Source organism: Eleginops maclovinus, chromosome 22 (genome assembly GCF_036324505.1).
Source record: "Eleginops maclovinus isolate JMC-PN-2008 ecotype Puerto Natales chromosome 22, JC_Emac_rtc_rv5, whole genome shotgun sequence".
NCBI lineage: Eukaryota > Metazoa > Chordata > Actinopteri > Perciformes > Eleginopidae > Eleginops > Eleginops maclovinus.
This window is the reverse complement of record NC_086370.1, coordinates 18,089,236-18,114,169: the sequence shown is the minus strand read 5'-3', so window position 1 is coordinate 18,114,169 and position 24,934 is coordinate 18,089,236. Positions and strand designations below refer to the sequence as shown.

The 24,934-nt window shown below is 38.8% G+C and overlaps 1 protein-coding gene across 1 annotated transcript in view; it reads right to left on the bottom strand.

The window, feature by feature from the left end:
* grid1a (glutamate receptor, ionotropic, delta 1a) overlaps positions 1–24,934 on the bottom strand; it is a 197,349-nt gene that overhangs the window by 63,960 nt on the left and 108,455 nt on the right. Inside the window, 2 exon segments of the mRNA XM_063875111.1 lie at positions 1,394–1,599; positions 12,804–13,088. Of these exon segments, the coding sequence (XP_063731181.1) occupies positions 1,394–1,599; positions 12,804–13,088 (491 nt within the window).

Here is a 24,934-nt window from a genome sequence, read left to right as displayed (position 1 = left end):
AAGAGAAATTGCTTTTACAGTGTCCTTGGAACAAGACCATTGAATGAAAATAAACCAAAAAATAAACATCAGGCTCAATACATTAGTTCAGGGGAGTCCAAACCTTTTCCACCGAAGGCCACACATACAAAAAACATAAGAAGGGCTGGGCCACTCAGTAGAGGTGAGGTATATTGTTCGTAAGTTAATTGATAAGTTATCAAAGTCAATCAAATGCAGGTATTTTTGTTACAAGTGTGGCAGCTCATTCCTTAAAACACAAACCTCAGATTGCTTATAATAAGGGGAAATATGAGGGGTACATTTCACATGTGTTACAAATAAGTTCTTGGGCTTTTTTTATCAACCAAGATTTGTTAGAAAAAGCTTTTCAAATTGAATTGACTCATTTTATGTGAAAAGTTAGCTTATTACTCATGAATACTACTGTGTAATATATGTTATACTTTTTAAATTAGCTGAGGGCAGATTCAAAATGGACAATGGGCCGCATTTGGCCCCCGGGCCATAGTTTGGACACCCCTGCATTAGATGGTTTTTCAAGCAGTTAAGGAAGACGCTTGGACGAAAATAAATATGAATTTAAGTATAAGCTTAAATTAAATACATATTTAAGTTGTATAAAATACATGTTGATGTCTGTATGTTGCTTACATGATGCCTGGAAAACCATCCTCCTATGCAAAAATATATACATAAATTGGGGGTTAACTTTTATCTACAACTTTATTCTATCAACCATTTATGTGCTACCCTGTATTTGAGGTTCAATGTTTCATTTGAGTGGAACATCTTCAATGGTTTATAAGGGTTTGCACTTTCCTTGCCAGATGGCCAGAAGATTAGGTGATTGCCGGGGGTTATATGCAGTGCTGCTCATCTGCACAGTAAACAAAACTCCCTTCATTGGCAGTGCAGTGAAGGCCAACTTTTCTGTAGAAAAACAGCTTTCGCTGTCCAGAAATACATTTGTACCATTTGTTGAAGAATATTGGCACCTAAAATGTTTTTCTAGCCAACTCAATACTGAAGTCAAGTACACTGATCTCTAAACTCTGCCATCTGCTTTCACTCAGAACTCTACATGGTTAGGAAAGTTAGTTGCATCTTGTTTCATCAGATTTAACAAGGTTCACCAGTGTGGCATTCAGCACCAGTTTCCCAAAAGCTATTTGTCCTTTTATAAATCAATTATTTTTTCATGTTTTTTTCATTCAAAACAGTTGAAGCATTGTAATGTTTTACCAGCTGTCAATTGGGGGTTACAGACAAAAGTGTTTCTTATAGGTCATCATCTTTATTGAATTCATTGTTTATAGTCCAGCTCTTACTGTTTCTCTGCCCCTGTTGCTGATGCATTGATAATGAGCAATGTAAATACAATGGAGCCTACCTGATGGATGAACACCTGTGCACCTCGAGGGCTCATGAGCAACACGGCTCGCCGAAGAGTGTCCCGGTACCGGTTGAGCTCCTCAGTGCGCATCGTGTTGAAGAGGTCATTAAAGACTCGGCTGACATTGCGGTCCACCCTCTGCAGAGAAACATCCAGACCCATCCGGGACGACTGGTCCATAAAGGTTTGCAGGCCACGGATGTCTGAAGGAAGAGAAAGAAAGACAAAGAGTGAGTGATCGGCGGAGACACAAACAGAAAAAGACAGGGATGTAGAAAGCGTGACTCTTTAGGCAGGTACTATGTTCTACGGCACTTTATTCTGGGAACATTGTGCTTTCAACACCTGCACATGCATTGATATTTTCATGCTTCGTTCCAAGTGCTTCAAGGCAGGTTTCGTACTCTGCTCCTGATCTAAAGCGTGACAAATCAAAACAAGCACTCCTGTCTTTCTGTTTCCTGGGGTTTACAGGATATGAAACTGCAGACAGGTGTTGCTGTCCCCAGATAACTATGTGTGTGTGTGTGTGTGTGTGTGTGTATGTGTGTGTGTGTGTGCTCACTATACAGGAAACCACTTACAAGAAGCCACAGACAAATGAAAAGTGATGTGCAGCAGAGGGCTCACAATAAGCATACAATTCCCGGCAGTCAAAGGGGGAGCAACAGCTTAGTATGTGCCAAGTCATGCCTGTTAAAGAGAGGGGTTAGGGTCAGAGGCCTTTAAGCATCCCTGTGTGTTTGTTTTTCTCTGTGTATGGATGGATGGCTGGGTTTTCCCCTGTTGCATCTCTGGAGGTTTGATGAGTCATCAAGCGCTTTATTGCTCAGAGCAGACTGTGTATAGTACAGAGGGACAGAAAGTAAAATTAGCGCAAACACAGATATAGCTGCATAGATGCACAACGTACAGACGCAGACCTAGAATTTCATACTGTAGGGGTGTGTCGTCGTTATTTGAGATGATATGGCACATCGTTTTAAGACGCTTGAAGCAAAAACTGGAAATTAGGCTAATAAGAAAGCTCTTGGCCTAGTCTGAGCAGTGAAGCAACATATTGGTACATCGCCCCCGTTTCTCCGTCTATACCTTGGGGCTCGTTGAGACAGCAATATGACTTAGCACCATATGAAGCAAATCATCATTTATTTTTGGGATAACAAAAATACTCACCGAATAAAAATGTTCAAAGGGCAGAACAAAACAAGAAATTAAGTCATTCATCATTTTTGAAGCATGGCCAAACTCATACTGCAGCACTCTTTGAAAACTCTCTCCCTCACACACACACACACACGCACACACGCACACACGCACACACGCACACACGCACACACGCACACACGCACACACACACACACACACACACACACACACACACACACACACACACACACACACACACACACACACACACACACACACACACACACACACACACACTCCACAACACTCTGCTTTCTGTGTCTCTAAATTGACTTGAAATGACCCTTCTTGGTTTTGAGTACAATGGGCAAAAAGGCGTCACTGAGTAATTCCCCCTGTTGCACAAAGACAATTTGTAAGTTAATCATAGCTCCTTCCCCTTGTGTCCCACGACTGGACCATTGCAATTCATTTCAACTACAATGATTTCTATATACAGTGTTTTAATTTAGTAGCATTTGGTTACATACTGACTGTAGACCAAACATACATATATCTGATTTCATGTTTACTCTATTTTTAATTGTGACTCATCCTTGTTGTACCGACCCCTGAGGGCTTAAAAGTGTTCCACGTCGAACATTAGTGATAAATCAATAAACAAACAAATATCTAACTCCTAAAAATACATCTGTTGTGGAGTTGAAGTCATTTCATTTTTTACCCGTTGAAATCATTGTTCACAGCATGATACTACAAGAGTCTTAACATGAATGAACGTTGGCAAACCTGCATAATTAGTTTGGTCTCAGAAAAGTTTATAAAGACTCAACACAACAGAAATCATCCTCGTAGTTCTTAAAAAGGACAATGGGATTCAGATTGGATCGACAGGCGAAGAGATCTAGAGAACTGATCAAAAGACCAAACTATCCTCCGTAGTGACAAAATGAATGCCATTTTGGGCTGAAAACCTTGTATATTTCCAAACTGGGAATTACAAGGAACATACTGTAACAAACAAACAGAGTTTTTAATCCCATGAAGGGTCGAGGGAAAGCTGCCATGCGATAATGACTTTAGGACTTCGATAGAAACATCGGACTTCAAAGCCAGCGTTCCGAACCCGTAGCAGGCTTTTCCACAGGGCGTCCGTGTCAGCCATGCACAGGGCTGCAGGAAAGAGGATTAACGTGGAATTAAAGGTCTGATTTCTGTAAATGTTTACCCGAGCGTCATTTCTGAACACAAATCTGCTTCTGAAACTTTCAGATATCAAAACGTAACCTTTCCCTGCCCCGTATATATCAGCATCCTGCTTTGTCACTCACTATGGGAACTCACTGAGTACTGTTGATATCTCTGTATCCAAAACCTATCTTTTTCTATAACAGTATCAGTTTTGGAAGAGCAGGCTAGATAAATCGAGGGAGATGAGATATAACCAATGAGGTTTCTCTAACATCCTTTTCAGCTTAATGTTCCTCGAGGTTGTAACTAAAGCGGGACTCCCTCTTGTATTAGAGTGATGCTGAAATGAGCATCTCATGATCAAAGGCCTCAGAGGTTTTTACTGAGCTGTCGAGCTGAGTTGCAATCCAAGCAGTAAAGCTTTAGCAATGGCTATGCTACCAGCCTGTGTTTACTCAAAATTGTGATGAGTTTGTTTAAGTAATCGTAGTTTTTTTCTTGCAACAATAACATCTGTTAATCCTATGCATGAAGATTGTTATGCAAATCTGAAATATATGCAAAGACACTCACAGATAAAAACTGTAAGAGAGAAATTACTGCTTCGGATTAAATTCACCCTCATTTTACTTACTGCAGAATATTTTAGGTTAATATGACTTTGTTAACTATATGAATATAAGTACAACAAATGGTATCTTATGAAACCAATGTGTTCTTACCAACAGCAGTACATGTGTTAGTAAGAACACATGTGTTGACCTGTGTGTGTGAGTGTGACAGTAATTACTGCATCAACACCAAATGAGAACCTTATTGCAACATGCAGCGCTTAGAAAATGTTTCACCAAAAATATAGCTGCCAAGGCAAATGGGGTGAAAACAGAGATTAGCTGCTGATTAAATTCACCACAGGTTCCAAATTTAATTTTGCGATCACAAAATGTCACTTTTAGTCCATGCATTATTGATTAGTTTGTGTTTTGTTTTTTTATGTTTGTGACAATACCCATTTTTAGTAGACAAAATAAACAGAAATCTTTTATTAAAAATCAAATGATGAGCCCATCAAAAAAGTCACAAAACATAATCAGGAAGCAATCCAGCAGTATTGTGTGGGACTGGATAAAGGTGAAGTTAATGTGGAGAGTGCAAATTATCCATTTAAATCAATAAGAGTGCATTCAGTGAAATAATCACATTTGGTCTTATCTGTGATCAGAGGACAGGGCCTTTAGGTGAAGATAATGGAGAAGAAGGCAAATACAGTTAGTCTTTGTCTGCATGTCTGTCTGCATACTTATTGAGTTATGAACTGGTTGTGGACTAAAAATATGACACCTTGCAGAAGAAAACACATCGTGGAAACAACCCTATCATGTTCTCACACAATGCCAAACACCAATGATGGGATGGTCCTTGGTGGTGTGGGACTCCGGTGCTCAGGCTAGAACAAGTGAAGTTTAAATTCAAAATGAAGAAAGAGATACGTATAAGGCTCAGATGGAGCAGATAAAGAAACGCTTAATAGTGATTTTGTTAAATGTATAGGCAGAGAATTATAGGGAAATGTCATACCATAGGAAATAATAAAACAAATACATCAAGTTGTGTCATGTACGGGGAAAGGAGGTATGTTAACACAAACAAATTACATTCTGTTCACCTCATCTATGTTAATAGTTCTGGACAAAACATTTGCAAGATCTTCTAAAGAGGACATTTTATGCTAATTTTCAGGTTCAAATTTGTATTTTATTTAAGCCTTTGCAGACCATTTACATGCTCAAAAACCTATAACACACGACAGGAAAGGGAAACCCCCATGAGCCTAAAAGGGCTTCTGTAATATAATGGACCACCACGACATGACCATAAACCAGGATAAGCATTAGATTGTGGAGATGTGTTAAATAAATATGTTTTTTGGTGAAGTTATGATGATTTAAATTAGCAAAAATAAATATAATCTCTTTCCTGTTGCAACATTTTAAGAACTGATTTTTGTTTTTCTGCATCACTGAAAATAGATATCGATATTCTAACCATTTTCTGTTCTTCCTTTGAGCAGGTTGAAATAAAAACAATCACAACTGAGCCTCAGACTTTGATCTACTGCTTCGTTTGCACACAGGACGTCCAAATCTATTATGGTCTTTTAACTTTGATCCATTCTTCTGGCAAGTCGTAAAAAAACATTATACTTTTGGTAGGCATGAATATATGCAATCATTTTTTCATTCACAGACAATAAAAACTGAAGGAAAGCAGCATCAACAAAATGGTTCCAATATTAGCAGTCAACTCCAAATGTGCGGACTCAATAAATGTTTCAGTCCTGGCCCAGTCGATAATCTCAAAGATACTGCTCAGTGACTGCTCTGTTGGTTTACGCTGTGCAAGTTTTAGCATAGAACACATCTAACTGCCTTCCTTTGTTATTAAGTTTGGCTGGCATGCTTTTGGGAAGCTGTGTGCCTAGAAGGGAGACAGTCGGACCAGAATGCACCCATTTCAATTACAACAATTCCGAATAGAATAATAAATATAAAAAATACTGCAGGAATAAATTAAAACTGAAAAATTAGCCCCTGCACAAAACTGTAGAGTATAATAATGGTAAAATTGAGTAGTTAAAGGTTTCAAATAGTTTGAGACATTTTCTATGTTTTCTGTCATCAACACAGAAGTGTTGCAAATAAGGTCTTGCCATTTATTTTACCCTTTCACGAAAAGGTTAAGTGTCTTTCTGCGTTGTCATGCAGGACTTATTCATTTATTTCCAACTGGTAATCAACATTGTAGAAACGAGAATAATGGAGCAGTATCTTACAAATATCTGTACATTTTCTTTTCATTTCCTATGCATGCTTAACCTATTCTCAAGTGTTTCTGGAGAACCTTTCAGAATACGATTTAACAGACAGCTATCGAGTAAAAATACTACTTTGTCCCTAACCTGTGTGTACCTAAACTGCATTACAAAGCTACACATTTTCTGCCCCGACATCTTATCTTCTATATTTAACTACTTTTTTATCCTCTCAATTCGCTCTACTCTTATGAAAACCAATTAATTCAAGGTCACTTGTGTGTTTTCTAACTGTTAAAATTACAGGACAAGTTAGTTGGAAGTGTCACAGACCTCATGGCCAAAATGTAGCATTACAATGTCAGTTTTTTGTGAAATAAGTTACTATCAAAAGCATATGAAAGAGTACACCAATGCAAGTCTTCACTGCTCCAAAGAAGCTTGGTTTATATTCTCAGATGTGTCACTAACACTAACAAAACACATTACACAATGGCTACAATCTCTGCAGGAGAGATCCTTTGCGTTTGTCCTGTCTAAGTTATAAATGCATTCTCCACATTAGGAACCACCCCCTACATGGGTCCAAGAGCATCTTAATCAATCTCACAACTAATCCCAGCCTAATTCTCTCCTCCTCTAACAGAGAACCAGTCACCACAGGGCGGGCAGAGACAGATATAGCTGCTCCAAAGTCATTACGAAGCCCAGGTTAACTCAGACAGGCCTGCCAAGGAGCCCACTGATGTTCAAGAAATCGACCCTTCTCTTAAGATTTCCGATAATCGTGCCTCAGTCGCCTCTTGTGCTCTCCTTATTATAATAAAATGACAGGGCAATTTTCCAGAAGCTTTTGTCTGCAGATAGGCTATCCACTGTGTCCTCCTCTCACACAAAATCAATAGCTTCCTTTTACATAAACACAACTGTGAGTACAGCGTAATCACACGTTAAATGGCCTTTACAAAGGCACACAGATAACATACATCAAACCCTGAGACGGAAAGTGTACAGCCACGCAAGCTGCTCTATAAGGCTATACTTACGCCCAGCAATGCTTTGAGCTGAAGTCATTAGGCCTAGGCCTCTGGGAAACATTAATGACCCAGGCGAGCATTAATGAATTACATGGCCGTATAGCTGAGATATTTCCGTCTACACCAAAGTGGTGGACTGGCCTGCTGACCTACAGGCTGACATTGCTATGCCTAATGCTATTATCTAAAAATAATGTGACTGCTACTGAAACAGCAATTTGGTAGTTTGTCCAAACACAGTTGGATTTGTTTAATGGTGAGTACATTTTCATATTACTATTATAATAATTTATACATATTTCATATAAATGTCTGCTCCTATTACTACAACACGTGGAATGCAGAGTCTACATTTCACTGTGCTATTCTGTGTATATGCCTCACAATTAAAAAGAGGTTTATCATTCCTCCATTCCCTACCCTAATTTCCTTCCTTGATCGAAACAGTGAAGGTGACTCTCAGCTTGCTCTCTAGGTCTTTTCAGGATATTACCGTTTGGGAAGGGATGGGGCAGATAGAGAGGCATATTGTGTCTGATTTAAAACAGCATGGCATGACTGACTTATTGAATCTGCAACCATTCTGCTGAACTGTGAGACATGGTTGGTTTGATAAACAAGAGGAGAGGAGAGAATGAACACAAGTTGTGTCAGGTCATGGTAAAATGAAATGTAATACACCACATCTTTGGATTCACCACAGGAACTCAACTCACAACTGTGGATTCAGTCGATGTATTTAAATACAGACAAAAGACAACAAGCATCAGTTTCTTTTGGTATAAAAGTTTCTTTTGATATCGCTGCACTTTGGTCATTTTCATAAAAATCAAGCAGGCCTTCTGGTCCTTGACTGCAAAGCAAGAGTTGCCTCGCCTGAAGTTTGTTTTTCGGTCTTTCTGTTGTTCAGATGAACTTTTGTGGCCCTGACATGCACCAGGTCTATTTTGTCCTTTTCAAATAAAAAGATGAGACATTAAACTACCCTTCAGCGCTGTCAGAGAGCAGCGCTGAAATCTGCACTGTGGAATTGTTCGAAGGAAGAAAAACAAAATCGGAATAAAAAAAAAGAAAGACCTTAACAAAAAGGAAAAAGCTGAATCCTAAAAAGCGTGAAGTTTCTTTTGGTTTGGAAAGGGCTTCATTGGATTATATTATAATGTCATTCATTCTTATTCGTCTAAGGCACAATACCAACAGAAGGAAGTTTTGAATTCGTAATACAGATTCAGCTTCCTTGAACAAAAGCTTAAGGTTATACAGGTATGTGTGACTTTTTAAAAGACATTAAGGAAAATGCTCTCTCACAGCAGTCACACAAATTATGTGTTGAAAATGTACAATATCAAATGGAGCCAGAAGAGGAGAAGCCTTAAAAGTTGTTTGTTGTGGCTCTAATGCAACTGATGCATTGGTGGCAAGACTGAATCAGCTTCCCTGACACACTTCATTACACCAAGCTACACTTTGCCTCTGAGGTCAAGGAATTCAGCTGTTTAAGCTATAATAACGCACCCTGTGCTCTCTGACTGCAGAGCGTGGTGCTGCACACTACCCAAAAACAAACGATGAAAGGAATATGATCGATTACATCAATCATTTTCTAGATTAGTGTTTTCCGATAATGAGTTTTCGGACAATTTTGTATGGAGTGGTACAGTGTTATGCCGGTGGCTCTAAGTTAAACGGTGTTATATCTTTTATAGCATCTGCTTTTACAGACTAAGGCACCATCAGCAAATTGATGAAACAGCAAAACAAAGCATTATCAAACTACATCACAAATCCATCAGTTCACTGCTACATCACATGTTCGATCAAGATGGCCTTGGTACAGCAATCATGCTTGTGATGAATCTGTAAATTAAATATCCTTTTTCAACATATTCCGTCTGACCGTCATTTATTCATATCATGAGTTTTGAATCAGATAAAGAAATAATGGAATGATGATCTTTGTTGATCTCTGAAAGAAGAAATTAAACTATTTCTACAGTATAAAACAAAACATTTGACACAAAGATGGACTGGTGCACAGTGGTGATAGATCAGCATAGTACTTTGTCATTTTGACAGTCATTTAAAACTAATTATAACTAAGAGGAGAAAAAAAACACGCCTTGTCAGTGTGGACATCTTTTAATTCCTAAACATTAATGTAACTGCTATTTAATGGTCAAATAATGGCTTTCTGTCTGACTTTTAGTGCTTCAGCCGGTACGTCGTTTGCGTTATTCTGTGTAATATAGGCTTGCGTGATAAAGTACTAGACAAACCATCTCAGAATACCTTGCAGATATTTTTTTGTTTAAATAAAACATATTAATGCAGCCGTTTTAGCAGAATAATGATACAGTTAATGTCAAAGAAAAAATCCCCGCGTATTTATAACTCTGGCTAAAAGCTATGTTTCCAACTGTGTATTAAGATATCGCTTTATCCTTCTGGAATAAAATTGAAGATTACCATACCACCAAATGTCACCAAACTACAGGTGATTTTGAGTTCTCCGCCAAATCTGGATTCTGACTATGCTTCAGTATTTCCAGTAGCACTGGTGCATCAAATCATAATTTGTTAATCGGCTTAAAGACATTGACTCATATACAGAATGCTGAACAAGCAGCTCAGTTGTTTTTGGATCCTTCCATTTTTTATGAAGCTTGAGATTAATTGACAGATGTATAATTGCAGTAATGTTTTCGAGCAAAACTGTATGAAATGTACCATTTTATTCTGTTAGTCATGAAATCTTAAAGGTACATTCATACCTATTTGTATTATGTTATGGAAATTATTTATATAGGGTTATACGTTAAAACCCATAGTGAAAATACAAATTCACCTGTATGAGCTCATGAATTATACATTAACATGACTTAAGAATTCCAAGAAAAAACCTGGGGATTTCTGGCAAACCTAAACGAGAAGTTTACTACTTCAACCACAAGAAGGTGACACATATCATGACATGAACTTTCCTAGAGAGGGGGATGTCACAGTGTTGTGCTTCCTGCCTTTTCATGCTAAACATAGACAGAAAGCTCGGCAGAGGAGACAGGAAGGTTTTGACAAGATCAAACTGAGAGCACAATATAAGCTCCTGTGCCATGAGTTAGCTTACATCACCCAATTTCCTCTCTTTAAATATAAATGATCTGACAGCATGAGTAGGAAGTGACATGGTGTGCTCTAAAGGTTAAGTAATAATGGAAACAGTGGCAAACAAACTGTCAAAGTCTTATAAACCTCTTGATAATCCAGTCATTAATATAATCATATTATATAGTTTGTTTATTTTAGCTGTATACACTTTGGCTATAGAGCATTTCCACAGGACATTCTCCAAGATAACTTAAAGTGTCAAGATGTCTTATCAACCAGACCGACTGACAGCCCGAGTGTGGGTGTGCAGTGTCTGTTATTTAACTCAAAACCTGTTAAATACAAAATGCTGGCATCTAAATGTCAGATTTCTGATCTTGTTTACTTTGAAGAGTTTCATTTCAATCAAAATGTAAAAAGATTAATGAATGTGTGGCTACATCTCAGATGTGAGTAAATCAGCTTCTTCTGTTTAATGTAAACAGTTTTAAATTGATGTAATGTAACACTAAACACAATTTCCAAAACATACCCACCACAGTTAGGGAAAGTAAATGTAACTACAACTCAACATTTAGTTGAACAAAGAAGTAAAATATATAATATAATATGAATCATGTTAAACCACACATATATATTATCTGAATAAAACACTTAAATCCAAACCTTAGTATTCCTACATTCCAAGTGCAAACACAGATTTTCAGACAGCACTTTTCTCTATCAGCAGCAGTCTGGGTCACTGTAGTACTGCTTCAAGGCAGGCGCCATGGGTATTTTGACTGTTATGTGATGAGGATCCTAATTAGCCGCTACATTCCTTAATTTAACGAGTGCAGAGTTAAACAGTGTTAACACCAGCACAAATGTCAACGGTGCTGACTTTGTAGCATCTAATTTAGCTGGCTCAAAAAAGGCTATTTTGTTACAGAGAGAATAACTATCCATTATTTCTCACCAACAGTGCCTTGTTAAACCAACCCTTCATGCATTAGACACAGGTTCCCTCTCAAGGGCTTGCAATTTAAGGCTATGGTGCACTGTGCTCGGGTGAGATGTTCTACACTAAGGGTTTTTAATAGGATATTTTTCAAAACATTTAAGTGTTTTTTTACCAGGAGGGTCTAATATTTCCTTAAAATGCAGATTGATGGAAATAAAGCAAGAGAGATGGCGAGACAACTATAGCAAAAAGAGACACATTGAGATAGCTAGTCAGTCAGAGAGAGAGCTAACATGTCAGACAGATAGATGGAGGGATTTTAATCGATCCAAATTAATGCTGAGAATTCACTTTCTACAAAGAGTGTCTTTAGACAGAGCTCTGTAAATGTGAAATAGCATGTCACATACATTAACAGGGAGCTCCGTGACTAGCCGCAGGGTCCAACATGTGTGTGTGTGGTGGGCAGCGTCGTGTGTGCGATAAGTGGATAGCTGTATTCCCTGAGGGCTCGGTTTGCTGCTTCTACTGTACTGAGAAAAATCTAACTGATTTACGTTCTCCTCAAGATTGCACTTTTCAGAGTACTAAAAAGATTAGCCAGCAGTGGCAAAGTATCATCACCAACCGTAACGCCAATGCAGCAATATATTCTCTTCATCTTTCTGCCCTTGTACCGTCTTGTCAATCACTCCACGCTCCTTTTCCTTTTACCAAATGTGGGTCAGGAAAGGTCTGGTCTATGTGGGGGTTGTGATGAGAATAATGACAAATAATACATCATATTAAGTACTGTTGGGACACACCATCATCCCCTGGTGCTACCAATGAGCCAATTAGGAGCAGACTTGTCTCTCCATGAAGATGCTACTAATGGTGACAATCTCTACTGAACTTTGATGTAGTTTTGTAGCAAAGTGAATGTACAGTGCGTGTGGTTCCGTGTGTGTTGTGATGTTCTTTCCTCTTAGTTCCTACTCTGAGTGTTTTCTTCAGCATATGAATTCTTAGTGTTAATATATGGCTTTACGTCAGCCTGATCTCCCCCTGACACCGGAGGGTGTTTTGGAGCATTAACATTTAAATGAAGAGCTGAAATCATCTCACATACAAATGTGATGTTTATGAGATACATTTGGCCATCAGCTGCTCTCATTCATCCCAACTCACCATAGTCGCTCTCATAAAAGATGATGAACTTCTGCCAGTGTAGTTCTGAGATGAGGGTGAGCAGCACGTCGTTGATTCGAACAGGTGGACGGGCAGCCAATGTGTAGCTCTCTCCGTCTGGGCTGGGGTTGAACTGGCAGGCTGTGCGGGGCGCACCATCCCCATTTCTCTGGATGAAGAGGTGGGGAATATGCATTGCATCTGTCAGAGACTGCAGGGCACTCGCAGCTGCGCAGCCAGTGGATGTAACCAGAGCGAGGATCCCCTGGTTCATCAGCTCACATGCTGCACAGAAGAGAGAATAATAGAAGGGAGATGGGTGAAGAAAAAGGAGTAGCAGGGTGCAGACAAGGATTTAAAAAAGGAAATAGGATAGAGGATAAGGTAATAAGGGGAAAAAATAAATGAGGAAAAGCAAAATATATGGAGGAAAATGGAGACGGGAAAGAAGAAGAGTAGAAGAAATATGGCGAAACATCGTTAGCTTTGTAATTCAAAGTCAATTAAAACATGTTTTTCATTGAACAGATATGTCAGGTTGTAAGAACACTGAACATTATTCAAGAAAGAGTTCTCAACTGGTTTTAAGAATTCAAGATGGATCTATGTGAATCCTCCTTAGGATTACATCTGAGCCTCTGTAGCAGAGAAGAGATCACAGAAAGGAGGGGATTGCTTCACAAAATGTGTTATAAATTGTAGACGAGAGATTCAGTGGGGGGCATCCTCTAATCCTTTTCCCCAGACAAAAATGAGACAGCTGATTAAAGCCAAAAATACTTGCTCAAGTCAACAGTCGTTTGAATATCGGCAGATGACTCATAGTGGTACAGGAGTCAGTGTGGTACTCAGCAGGGCACGGAACAGCAAGTCACACATTAAAAACAGGAATATGTTGGTATAAACTTGTCACATCTACCTCTCTTAATTTTCACGGTGAACATCTGTAAGCCGCCACAGACTCAGACTGCAGACACAAGCTTGTAAAGTCTACGGTGGGTCTTAAAGTTTTATTTACACATGTAATTTGGGCAAAATCTGTTTCAGATCCTCTTAGGGCAGGTCAGCATGTCGGCTGGGAAAATGCCAAATAGCTTATAAAGATGAAAATGTCATCTTTGACATTTTTAATATGTCTGAAATTGACGAGAAAAGCTGTTCTTTCTAAGTGGTGGTAAATATTTAATGAGAGTGGGTAGACTGAAGTTGAAGTGATGTGATATAAGGCACTCATTAGGCCTATTTGCTCTTTAAATGATCTGACAGTTGATCAATGACCTAAAAGATGATTAATTCTACCAAAAAACAATATGTTTATTTCATACTGAAAGAAAAGGAGTGATCTTTAAATAAATCTACACAACGCATTTGGGGAAAATCACATTTTTAACTATGTGTAGTGAATATGAAGTTAAAAGTCTATGTTATGTTTTACTTCATTGTTTTTTTCCAGTGCTTTTGATTGTTTCCCCCGCTAGAATACTGATCATCCTAATTTCACAATTGTGGGTTTAACACACAGGCTTAAACTAACTGCATGAAATCAGGCAAATTTCACAGGATATGCACTCTATTCCAATGCAAAATACGACTTTTTTAAGGTGCAACCACAGCTTTTTAAAATTATTATTAGAAGAAAAAGGAATGCATTCATTTTTTTTTAACCTCTGCTAGCTTTGACCAGCCCTTCTTGTGTGCTCACGTCATAAAGCAAATCGTATTTATTTCCCCTCTTACGATAGGTTAAAAAGATGCAAAACAGCGAAGCAGGCAATCAGCAGGAAAGAGAAAGTGATGGTGATCCAAATGCAAAACAGTTTTAATGAAGAATATTTAATTTGCATATAATTCTAGACTCACCGTTATGAGGTGCATAATAATATACTGCAGGGATTTTCTAATTTTGCAAGTGAAACGGTACAGGGTTCTGCTAATGCTACCTTCACATTTAAGCCATCCTTTCTCACACAGCAGGCCTGTTAGGAGCCTTTTAAGAAGCACAAGTGCTGCACACAATGAACATCTCATTAACATATACAGGTAAGATACTGTTGAATCCAACATGATACCAGAGGCACGAAAGGAGGCAGAGGGATAGAAAAGGTGTTAGGAAAGAGGTGGGTAAGGAAGGGGAGAGAGGGGATGATGATAAGGGGGGCTGTTCTGTCAATGGGGCCGTACTGAAGAAGGGTTGTGTATGTCTGTGTGAATGTATGGTAGAGGGGGAGGACTATTAATGAGACAAATGACGATTTCATCTGCTGACTGCAAGCACAGGAGTACATTAGGGCTCTGTAAATCATGTGTACAGGGGCAACTAAATAACATGCTGAGGAGGAGCGGGAAAGGAGGAATGGCACAGCCGAGGAAGAGGGAGATGCACTGTAGACACAAAGTAGAACAAAATATAAAGTGCAAGATAAAATATAGGGATTATGTGCATCTTTTTACATGAACGCTAAGGAAAGTGCAAGGATGATTTCTTGATGCCCACGAAGTGTGATAAGGTTTTAGTGTGTGTGCATGGGTTTGTGTGTGTGTGAGAGAGCAGGACTAACATGAACGCCAGCATGTGCACCACAGAACTTGGCAAAGTAATCCTTTGTGCAACATGAAATTCTAATGCTTCGCCCATCAGGAAGTCACGTGATCGACAGTAATACAAATCTAGAGCACGCTCTAACCCTGATCGAGTGTCAAAACGTGTCAGCTAGTAACAATAAACTGTGTACTGTACTATGGAAAAGCAGACACTCTGTTCCTGAGAGATGCAGGTGTTATTGCTGCCATTGTAGAGAGACTGCATATGCCTTGGTATAGCTGAAACAAGATGATTCATTAATCCCTGAACAAGAGTTTTAAGCTTTTCAAATTTGAAGACTGACACTTTTTCTAGTACTAGATTGGATTTGGATTGGATTTTGTCTGACGATCTCTAAAACCTTGTTACGGATATTTTCTATAGTTGAAAACAAATTAATAACCCAAATAATTATTCTAACAGATTAGTCGATGATGAATATAATCAGAAAATGCAGAAATATAAAAGGATCAAATTAATTGTTATATTTTGGGACTGCAATGAAACAAGACTGTGGTCAAGAGGATTGTCAGCCTTTTTTTGTGTCAGCAGAACTGTTAGTGCTTGCAGGATTACTGCATTATCACATTCATCATTTATTTCACCAGTTCCTCCATCTGCTTACCTGAGAGCCTCCAAATGTGATACCTTCGTTTTTCGCTGAAAGACCAGTGGTCTATAAAAAAACATTTTTTTTGTCTGATGACCAGCCCCCTGTCCCTCGGCCACTTTAAGCAGACTCTGGCTAAAGTGTGTCTGTGGCCATTTTGGCTTCGTAATGGCCCATTATACAGCAGACAGCCCGCTGACAGGAGGCAGGAGCGCTCAACAGTCATTGGCAAGGATGATAATGGTGGAATAATGACTCTTAAATGTTCCCCCTGAAGTGGACGGAGGCCATCACTCATTTTCTGCTAGACATTTCTGCGATATGACATCTAATGTCAGCAGTCCTATATACACCTTAAAGAAATAGCTTGGAAAATCCATAGGAACCTTCCAACAACCATCTTTGATATATTTATAATCCTATTGATTCTGAACTGATAAATGCTTGGACTGTCTCTGTATGGATGCCAATGGATAGGGAAATGAATTTCAGTCAACAAGTGTATTGTAATCAAGGAAAATCTGAAAAAACTAATAATGCATGTCCAGTGGCCCCCATAGCACGGATAGGAAGTGTTGCTTCTACAAGCCCAGAGTATTTTTTACATTGAGTTATTATTACTTTTCCCAAAGCAAAAGATCTTCTGTACTTCTTCTACCTCTGCATCAGCTTTCAATCATGTGTGGACACCCACCACTAAACTTGATTTTGCCCCTGAAAAGCCAATCTCTAGAGCTATGGCTCTTTTTTCCTTATATATTTGTCTTTATAATGACGGGGCTGTTTGTCATATAACTGGAGATATTTCCCGACCTCGTTCTCTCTTCATCCATTCTTCGACTCACAAGAAAGACAGCAACAGCAAAAGGTGAGCTCATTCGAGCTGCCAAGAGAGCGTGTGGAGGAAAAAACAGTTTTTTTTAAGGGCGCCATATCGGAAAATAAGACAATAGTGCCAAGTGATGCTGTGTGCAGGTTCTCAATCGGTGTGTCTTAGCCTTAATAGGGAGATGAAAAACAGTAGCTGCTTTCTTTTGGATAACACTAATCTATCATACCCATACTAGCAAAGCAGTCATTTTATTTTCAGTAATGTTATAGGAGATTGATAGATGATGTATTCAGTAGAGAAGCATGAATATAAAAAGAAAACCCTGATACAATTACCGTTGCCATGAGATCATGTATTTTTGCGTAACTGTCAGCAAATGCAGGGACTATATCAGGGAAGGGGCCATGTAGATTGTTAGCAAATTATAATTGAAACATCTATAAAAAGGACATCTGCCTGCAGATTAGGACAGGAAGTACACAGTAATTCTCAGCCGAAGTCCTCGCCTCATCAGACCACTGCAGTTACGCAGAGATTGGTCTAGGGAGAGGGAGCATTGCACCACAATTTGTTTCCCTATTAAAACAACCTGTCGACAGTGTCTTGCCCTCATTTTACCAATGTAATATGAAGGCAGGAACAAACCGCCACACCACTGTTGTAGTGAATATTGCATAAATTGTGGCTGTCTTAGTGATTTCACAGTCATTTAGTTCGCTCTGAGTCAGAGCACAATCCTGGGATTCAACAGTCACCACTGAGAAAAATGCTGTGATGTTGTCAACACCACTCTACCCTGCTGCGACAATGGTGTAACTACATCCTAATTCAGACAGCTTATAATGCGTAATTCTGAATAAAATGTCTGTTTTGTTTACCTAAGACACCGTTTGAAAAGGCTTTGATTGTATTGTAATACTGTTTGTTTCGTTTTGGATCAGCATCTACTTATTCCCTCTGAAAAGAGAATACATATAATATGAGGAGGAAGATGTTGAACCTAAAAAGACAATTAGAATGGGATCACAAAAGAGTTTAGGTTTAGACGAAAAACAATCATAGATTCCACAGAGACATTACTACAACTTTCAATATTGTCTACGCTATTTAAATTGGGATTAAATTGTTACAAAGTTTGAGCCAAGCAAACTACAAAGGAAATTAGAATCCACCATAAACTTAAACACATATCTCCTTGTACTTGAGTCTATTAACTTTGAACCATCCTCCTCGTAATTTCAGCACAAATTACTGATCACAAGATAATGTGCTGAGAAACCGTTCAATGGTCATTGATGGTTTTTAAGCATTCAGTAGGGAGGCACAAAAAGCAGTTTCTTTTATCTTTTCAGTGCTGGAAGATTCACAAGTGCCTTAAATGATCCATACCAACCTCGGCTAAGAGGGGACTGGATGTTTGGTTATTTCCTCATTATCAATGTGCCCTTCCACTTTGCTTTTTGGCAGATTCCCAAAACATAATAGCTGTTCTCCACGCATAAGGGAAGAATGGGAGATGTCAGTATTACTGGATATGGCAGCAGGACCGCAGCTTAGTTTAAGATTTAGGTGTATAGCAACATTGCACCTTCAGGAAGCATGAATCCTTTCTCCATCACTCTCTCTCTCACTCACTCAATCTCGACCATGGACCTTTCCCTAAGCCTGCACTGCTGCTGTCAGACTAAGATAAGGGTACACATACCCATCAATACTATTGATGCTAAGACTGCACATGTCATCTGAACTGTGAAGGAGTGTTTCAGCGCTGTAAATTATACCCTATTCCCAGACAACTGACAGGTAGAGCAACAGAGTAGAGTAAATGCTGCTAATGTACAACCGGTGGTAATAATAACAACAGGGCCTGTATAGTACAACTCAAAACAATACACACAAATATTACCTTTGTGAAGCTTGAAGGTTCAAATTATGTTTTATACAGGGGTGGAAAACCTCAAAATACAATGAGATTTCATATACAGTAACACCACCACAACCTGGAGCCTCTGAAATCAGTTGGATTCGCACCAAGCTGATCCGTGGCTTATCCCCTCTGTGTCCCTGCTCAGTCCTTGGCAGTTTGCGATCCCTCTCCATGACTAGTCCATGCAGTGCCGCTTTGTAAAATCGCTAAGCACGATGCATGGAAATCAGTGGCAATGATTTATCTATCCACCAGGAGGAGCAGTGATTATAGGAGCTTAAACGGTTAACTGCGATGGAAAAAGATCTGGCTGAACCCATTTTCATTATTCTATGGGCAAAACAAACATCCTGGCTTTTTTGTATTTCTTTTAAACAATCACAAACATCTTGGGCTAGGAGCTACGTACAGGATGCTTCGACGATGACCTTGAAAAACAGTAACAAGCAGATAGCGGAAGGGGAGGAGGATAACCAGTAAATAATACAGTCTATTAACGGTGAGTCAAACATGCTGTAGTGTGACCAGTTTAATTCAGGTTCATCCTTTACTGGTCATTGACTTAGTTAGCCTTTATCAGTTTTCCTTATCGATGCGTATAATGGACGGTGCTTCCATCCTCAATTTTGAGGATTCTTTCCACCATGACGCATATCACTATTTCCATCTGATGGAAGTGTAGTATAGTATGTTTTTCTAAGTAAGAATTGTAAACTGTATGCATGTAATAAAGACTGTCTTTGTTTTTAAAGAGTTAGATGTTGAGTCTAGTTGGGGAACTTCTTGCATGAAATCTCACGTCATTTCCTCAAAACGATACAAAACAGAGACAAACGGGTGCTGGAGCGATACAACACAGTCCATTTGAATGCACTCAAACGTTGATTGCACTTGACTACCATATTGTTTTACTCCAGCAAAGCCACTTATTGTTGACTTAAGAACTGAATGAATTTCTTGAGGCCGAGATTGTTCGACGTACTTGAATAATTCAGTGGCATTGCTGCAGCTCTAATGTGAGACACAGGTTGCGTATGTGTCTCTCTTTTAAAGACATGCTAGGCTTATTCCTGCTATTATTATACAGCACACTACCTCGACTACATGTGACTGAACACAAATCTTTACCAATTTCAAAAATGTTCTCACTTTCTCTCTTTGTAGCTCACAAAATAACTCTCTACAAATGTTCAAATGTTCTCTGTATCACATGTACCTACTAGTTAACGGTGACAGTAGGCTTGCAGAAGTATTGATCATTTGTTTCCAGTATGCTTTATTCTAAGGCTTTGTGTTACAGCTGCTCCAGGAGCTGCAATCGATCAAAAATAGAACATAAACATCATTGGGTTGACAATGAGACCCAGTTTGTGTAGTATTTTCATGTCTCTTTGACCAGGTCACGATGTTTAATATACTTTTGAGAGATGGTTCTTATTATTTCTGACATTGGAGCTGACAAAAGAAGAAAGCTACAGTGCCCTGAGAAATGTATTCTGGGGGATGTTTTTCGACTGCTGCTACCCCGAGGGATGCAACAGAAAATGGCCTGCAGTCTAAATCTCTGCAGCCTGGGAGAATAGCCTGACCTAATGAAACAGAATCCACTCTGTATACATTCAGTAAACAAAGTTAATAAAAAAACAGAAGAACTATTTTGACTGGGGAGAAACACCCAATGCATAGTTCCCATGAAATGCCGAGTCACTGACTGCTATTTCGACACTGAAACTGATGCCACCAGACAATGACATAAACAACACCACTAAAATGTGATACAACTAGCTGCCACGTCTTGTGGCATCAGTTTCAAATGTCGAACAATTGGCAGTGACTTGTTATGCATCACTAAGCAAATATGGGTGGGCAGTTTCAGCCTGTAAGATAAAATATATGATTTGCATTCAAACATCATATTGATGTCTCTGTTAAAAAAAAATGCTGCTCTGAAATTGCATTTATGTTTAGCCATTTAAATGAATTCCCACATCTCTGTGTCCGTGTTATTTCTCCACTGCGTCTTTCCTTTTACAGAGTGCTTTCGACTCTCTGTCTCTTGTTCTCTCATCAGCTTAGCACAACTGCTGTTCGTTCCAGGGCTAATATGGTCAGTCTAATGTGCATAACATAGTCCTTTGCATACACAATGATGTGTTGGTTTGTTTTTCTTTTTTTTGTTTGCTGATTAGCTTCCTTAAAATGAACATGCAGCAATGCCTGTTGTGACAAAGTACTAGCGGCAGCACACTGTGCTGAATGTTGAAACAGGTGAATAGCCCAGTTTGTGTATGGCAAACATGTGTTTGGATTTTGTGATGATTGATTTGGATGGTGTTATTGAGAAAGATTGGCTAGCATTGTCAGAGGATATTCATGACTCATTCAGCGTTAGGACCGGGACAGGCTTGGGGTTTGCTTGTCTGCTGGAATTAGAAACATTGGGACACACCTCACGCTCTCTCTTGGTAATGTGTCATTTGCTCTGATATCATCTAATTTCTTGGTCTTTCTTTGGCTCTATTTTCCCGGTTGCTTTTTCCCTGTTGACATATCTCACTCAGTCTTTCTTCTCATCTGATCCCTCTGTGTTTGCCTCTCACTTGTCCTCTTGATCTCCACGCTGATTATCACAATCTGCCCTTGTGTTTCTCGGCCCAGCTGACTCTGATGAATTACCATATGTTTTTAAAGGAATGTGCTATTCATTTGTGCTACTGTGGTATGAGGATAGAAGGATAAAATTAAATGTCTTTTTTTTTTTTTAAATCAATGAGTCAAAACAAAAATGCAAATCCAATGTCTCACAAAATACCAGAGTGAAAGCTTAAGCCTGCTCTATGAAAGTCAGAGCCAGATGAATACAGTAATGTGGAGACAGTCTGAATTCCTTCTATCACTGTGTTATTGAATTTCAATGATAGGGCTAACATGTGGTTTATGTGATAACGGTGTAATGGGGTAGATGAGGCCTCAGGAGTATAACCTCTTAAGGTGTTGAATTGATTTCTTCTTCTCTCATGATATATAGGATAGGTATCTCTCACTAATACATGTTTTTAGTGTGACTAATTTATGTTTTTGTGGGAAGAAGTGAATATTTTGTCCTGATACCTCAAGAAGTAAAGGCTTCCACTAGCAGAGAAGTACCACAGCTGGTAAATGGCTCAAAGACATAAGAGGTCTACATTGTAGAGGTTAACATAAATCCTATACTTAAGTGAAAAAGTGTCATGTAAAAAAGTACTGGCCATCAATAAAGTATCATGCAGTGGTGTGTGATTACATTTTGGCAGCAGTGTGCATTGTTACTATAGCAACAAAAGGCCAAATTTAGCTTACATTTTCTGTCCGCATTTCAAAATATTATTTGGGGAAGGATGAAATGTTCTGTTGGAGTTCAAAAAAAGGGAAAGAAAAGCACTATACAGCATAATGCATCAGGTTAGGCCATTTACAACACAAAATCCATATACTATAAAAAAAAACAATCACCACCAATACAAAACAAACGTACGCCTTAATGCAGGCTTTAGTCTCTGCACTGTAAAGAAATAGTTTGAGCTCCTTAGAAAGCTGAAGTAATATCTTCCATGGCAATGAACGTCCATTGGCCATTTCAATGGCTAAGATGAGGTAAGAATAAGCAATCCTATGCATTAAGAGTTGTAGCCACTTCAGTATGTTGGACATAATAGTACAAACACCAACAAGCTTCACTGAGGCTCATATTGGCACACTGGGTCGCAGCATCCTGTTCCCAGTTTGAATGTAACAGGACATGTGTTGGGATGCAACTTTTATGGCGGATAGGTGTTTTTCTACTTAAGTAACTCATTTAAAATCAACCAAACCTATTAATAACAAACCCCTGACTCCTAGTTAGAACTAACCTTCATCCTAAGTGATAATCAGCTTGATGGGCTGATTCATTCTGCTGAGTTGAGCAATGCAATGTCACGCAGTTAGAAGACATAGGATCTGTGTAATGTCGCTAAAAATGCTTTTCAGAAAGCATACACATGCCGTTGTACCCTTTAAGACATACAAAGGTTGGAGAGGGATAGAGTAGAAAAGAGTTGAAGAGAGTTTTTTAATAATCAAATGACTTGTGTCCAGTGACTTTTTTTCAGCTGTAATGCCAATCCAAAGTGAATGTTGGACTTGATGTGGGAAAGAAGGATGTAAGGAGAGGCCCTGTTTCTCTGTGTCTGTCTTTACAAAATGAAACTGCTTAATTTCCTAGTGACTTCTGTAAACTCTATAGTCTTTTTCCACATTTTAGAACAGGTTAACTGTAATGAAATTGCAATTAGCAACAGTAAGGTATTTTGATGAGGGTAATGGTGTGGATAAAGTAAACACAGAAGGGAAGAGGTGAAAGACTATTAGTTCTAAGTCCACATATAAAAGTTGTATGGAAGGATATAAGTCAATTATGCTTTGACCAACTTATTAATGCAGACGGTGCAACATGTTAACATTTCTCTCTCCTTCTGTCTTGATGTTTTGGCAATATTGTTTTGTTTTTCAGTATTTCTAATGCAGTGCCAGAATCTTCCAGGTTTCAAAAAGCTTTTCATTATCAAAAATCCACATGCGTTGGCCCTACACAAAATAATAATTTAATGAGATAACAGCCAGCAGCTCATCCATCCAAGTTCACATTATAATTAGGAATGTCTTGAAAGTTCCATTCATAAATACCAGCTTTTAACAATAAAGGACAGACATATGATAAGATTGGTTTTGTCAGTTTGTGATGAATATGTTATGGTAGTAAAAGATTCTTAGACTTTTGTATGATCTTGCACATATTACATTGTCCTACTTTATAATGAGCCCTAATAACTGAATTTGTGTCTGAAGATTGAAAATGTGTCATTCAGAGCAATTCTCCAGCACATAAAAGGATATTCTTCTTTCCTTTGAAGAAGAACAACTGACTTTTCTCTAGCGTACTGCTCTGTGCTTAATGTTAGCACTGTTCTGCTGAAAAACAAATTAGCTCATTATGTTTGGAAGGCTGGGCACATAGGCGCAGCATGCGTGACAAGCCAAGCCTTTGGATGTGCCAAGCTTAAAATGTCAACATACTACCTTGAGAGTGCACATTAAACTCAGGCGGTAATGGCTGTCACAAGACAGATCCCCATTATCAAGTCCATTAAGGCACCACACTCCTTCCAAACAAAAAAAAAAACACCCAGCAAGAAGCAGGGTTTCAAAGTTCGGAATGAGGGTCTGGAGATAAATGCCAAGGTGACACACATTGCATGGTGTTGCCAACCATGCACATTCCTGAGTCGGTTAAATATGCCCTGATGGAGGAATTGGCCATACAATTATTTGAGATTTGTTCAAGGACTCCCAACACAGTTTAACACAATAATAACTCAAACTGTAATAAAAAAGAAATGGCTAACTGATGTTATAGCACCTTTTTTTTAATGTCAATACAGTACCATCATCCTTCACTGTTTAAATCCTTCATATCATTCAAAAATAGATAGAATATATGCATGAATAAACACTTGTCTCTGATAATAGGGACTCAAATAGTAGTAGTAGTTCAAATGTAAAGTGCATGAGTGTTAAATGCATATGCATTTTGTTAGAAAGAGAGAGGGGAGACAAAAGGGGGTAACAAGGCAATGCAGTTGGAATTCTGAAGAATTTCCATTTAATTTAATCATATTTGAGATAATCATCTAGGTACATAAAGGGGACATACTTTAGGGAGTAACACAGAAGTTCAATCTCAAGGTAGTTATGCTGGAACCTGTATGAGGCCACTCTTTAATCAAGTGTGGGTAATAGGTTATGTGAATGGACTGAAGGCTGCTGCTAGCAATCCCAGAAGCTGGGTCTGGACTGCTTCCGACCTGGAACCAGATTCAACATCCAGATTGCGCTCTGAGCTTCCCCCCAAATGCTCAGAGTTCCTCTGGCAACGCTGGATAACCACCAAGCTCTGTGTTGAGGCGCTCGGGCTGCCATCCTGCTCATGAACATATAGAATGTCTATAAACTGTACAACTATCTGCATGACCTCAATCTTTAAAAAGGTACCAACCTGCTTTATTTAGTTTGGAGTTAAAACAACCATGACTTTGGCTGCTGTGAACTAAGACTGCAATGATGTACATTGTTGACATTTTGGAGGCTAATTATAAAGGGATTA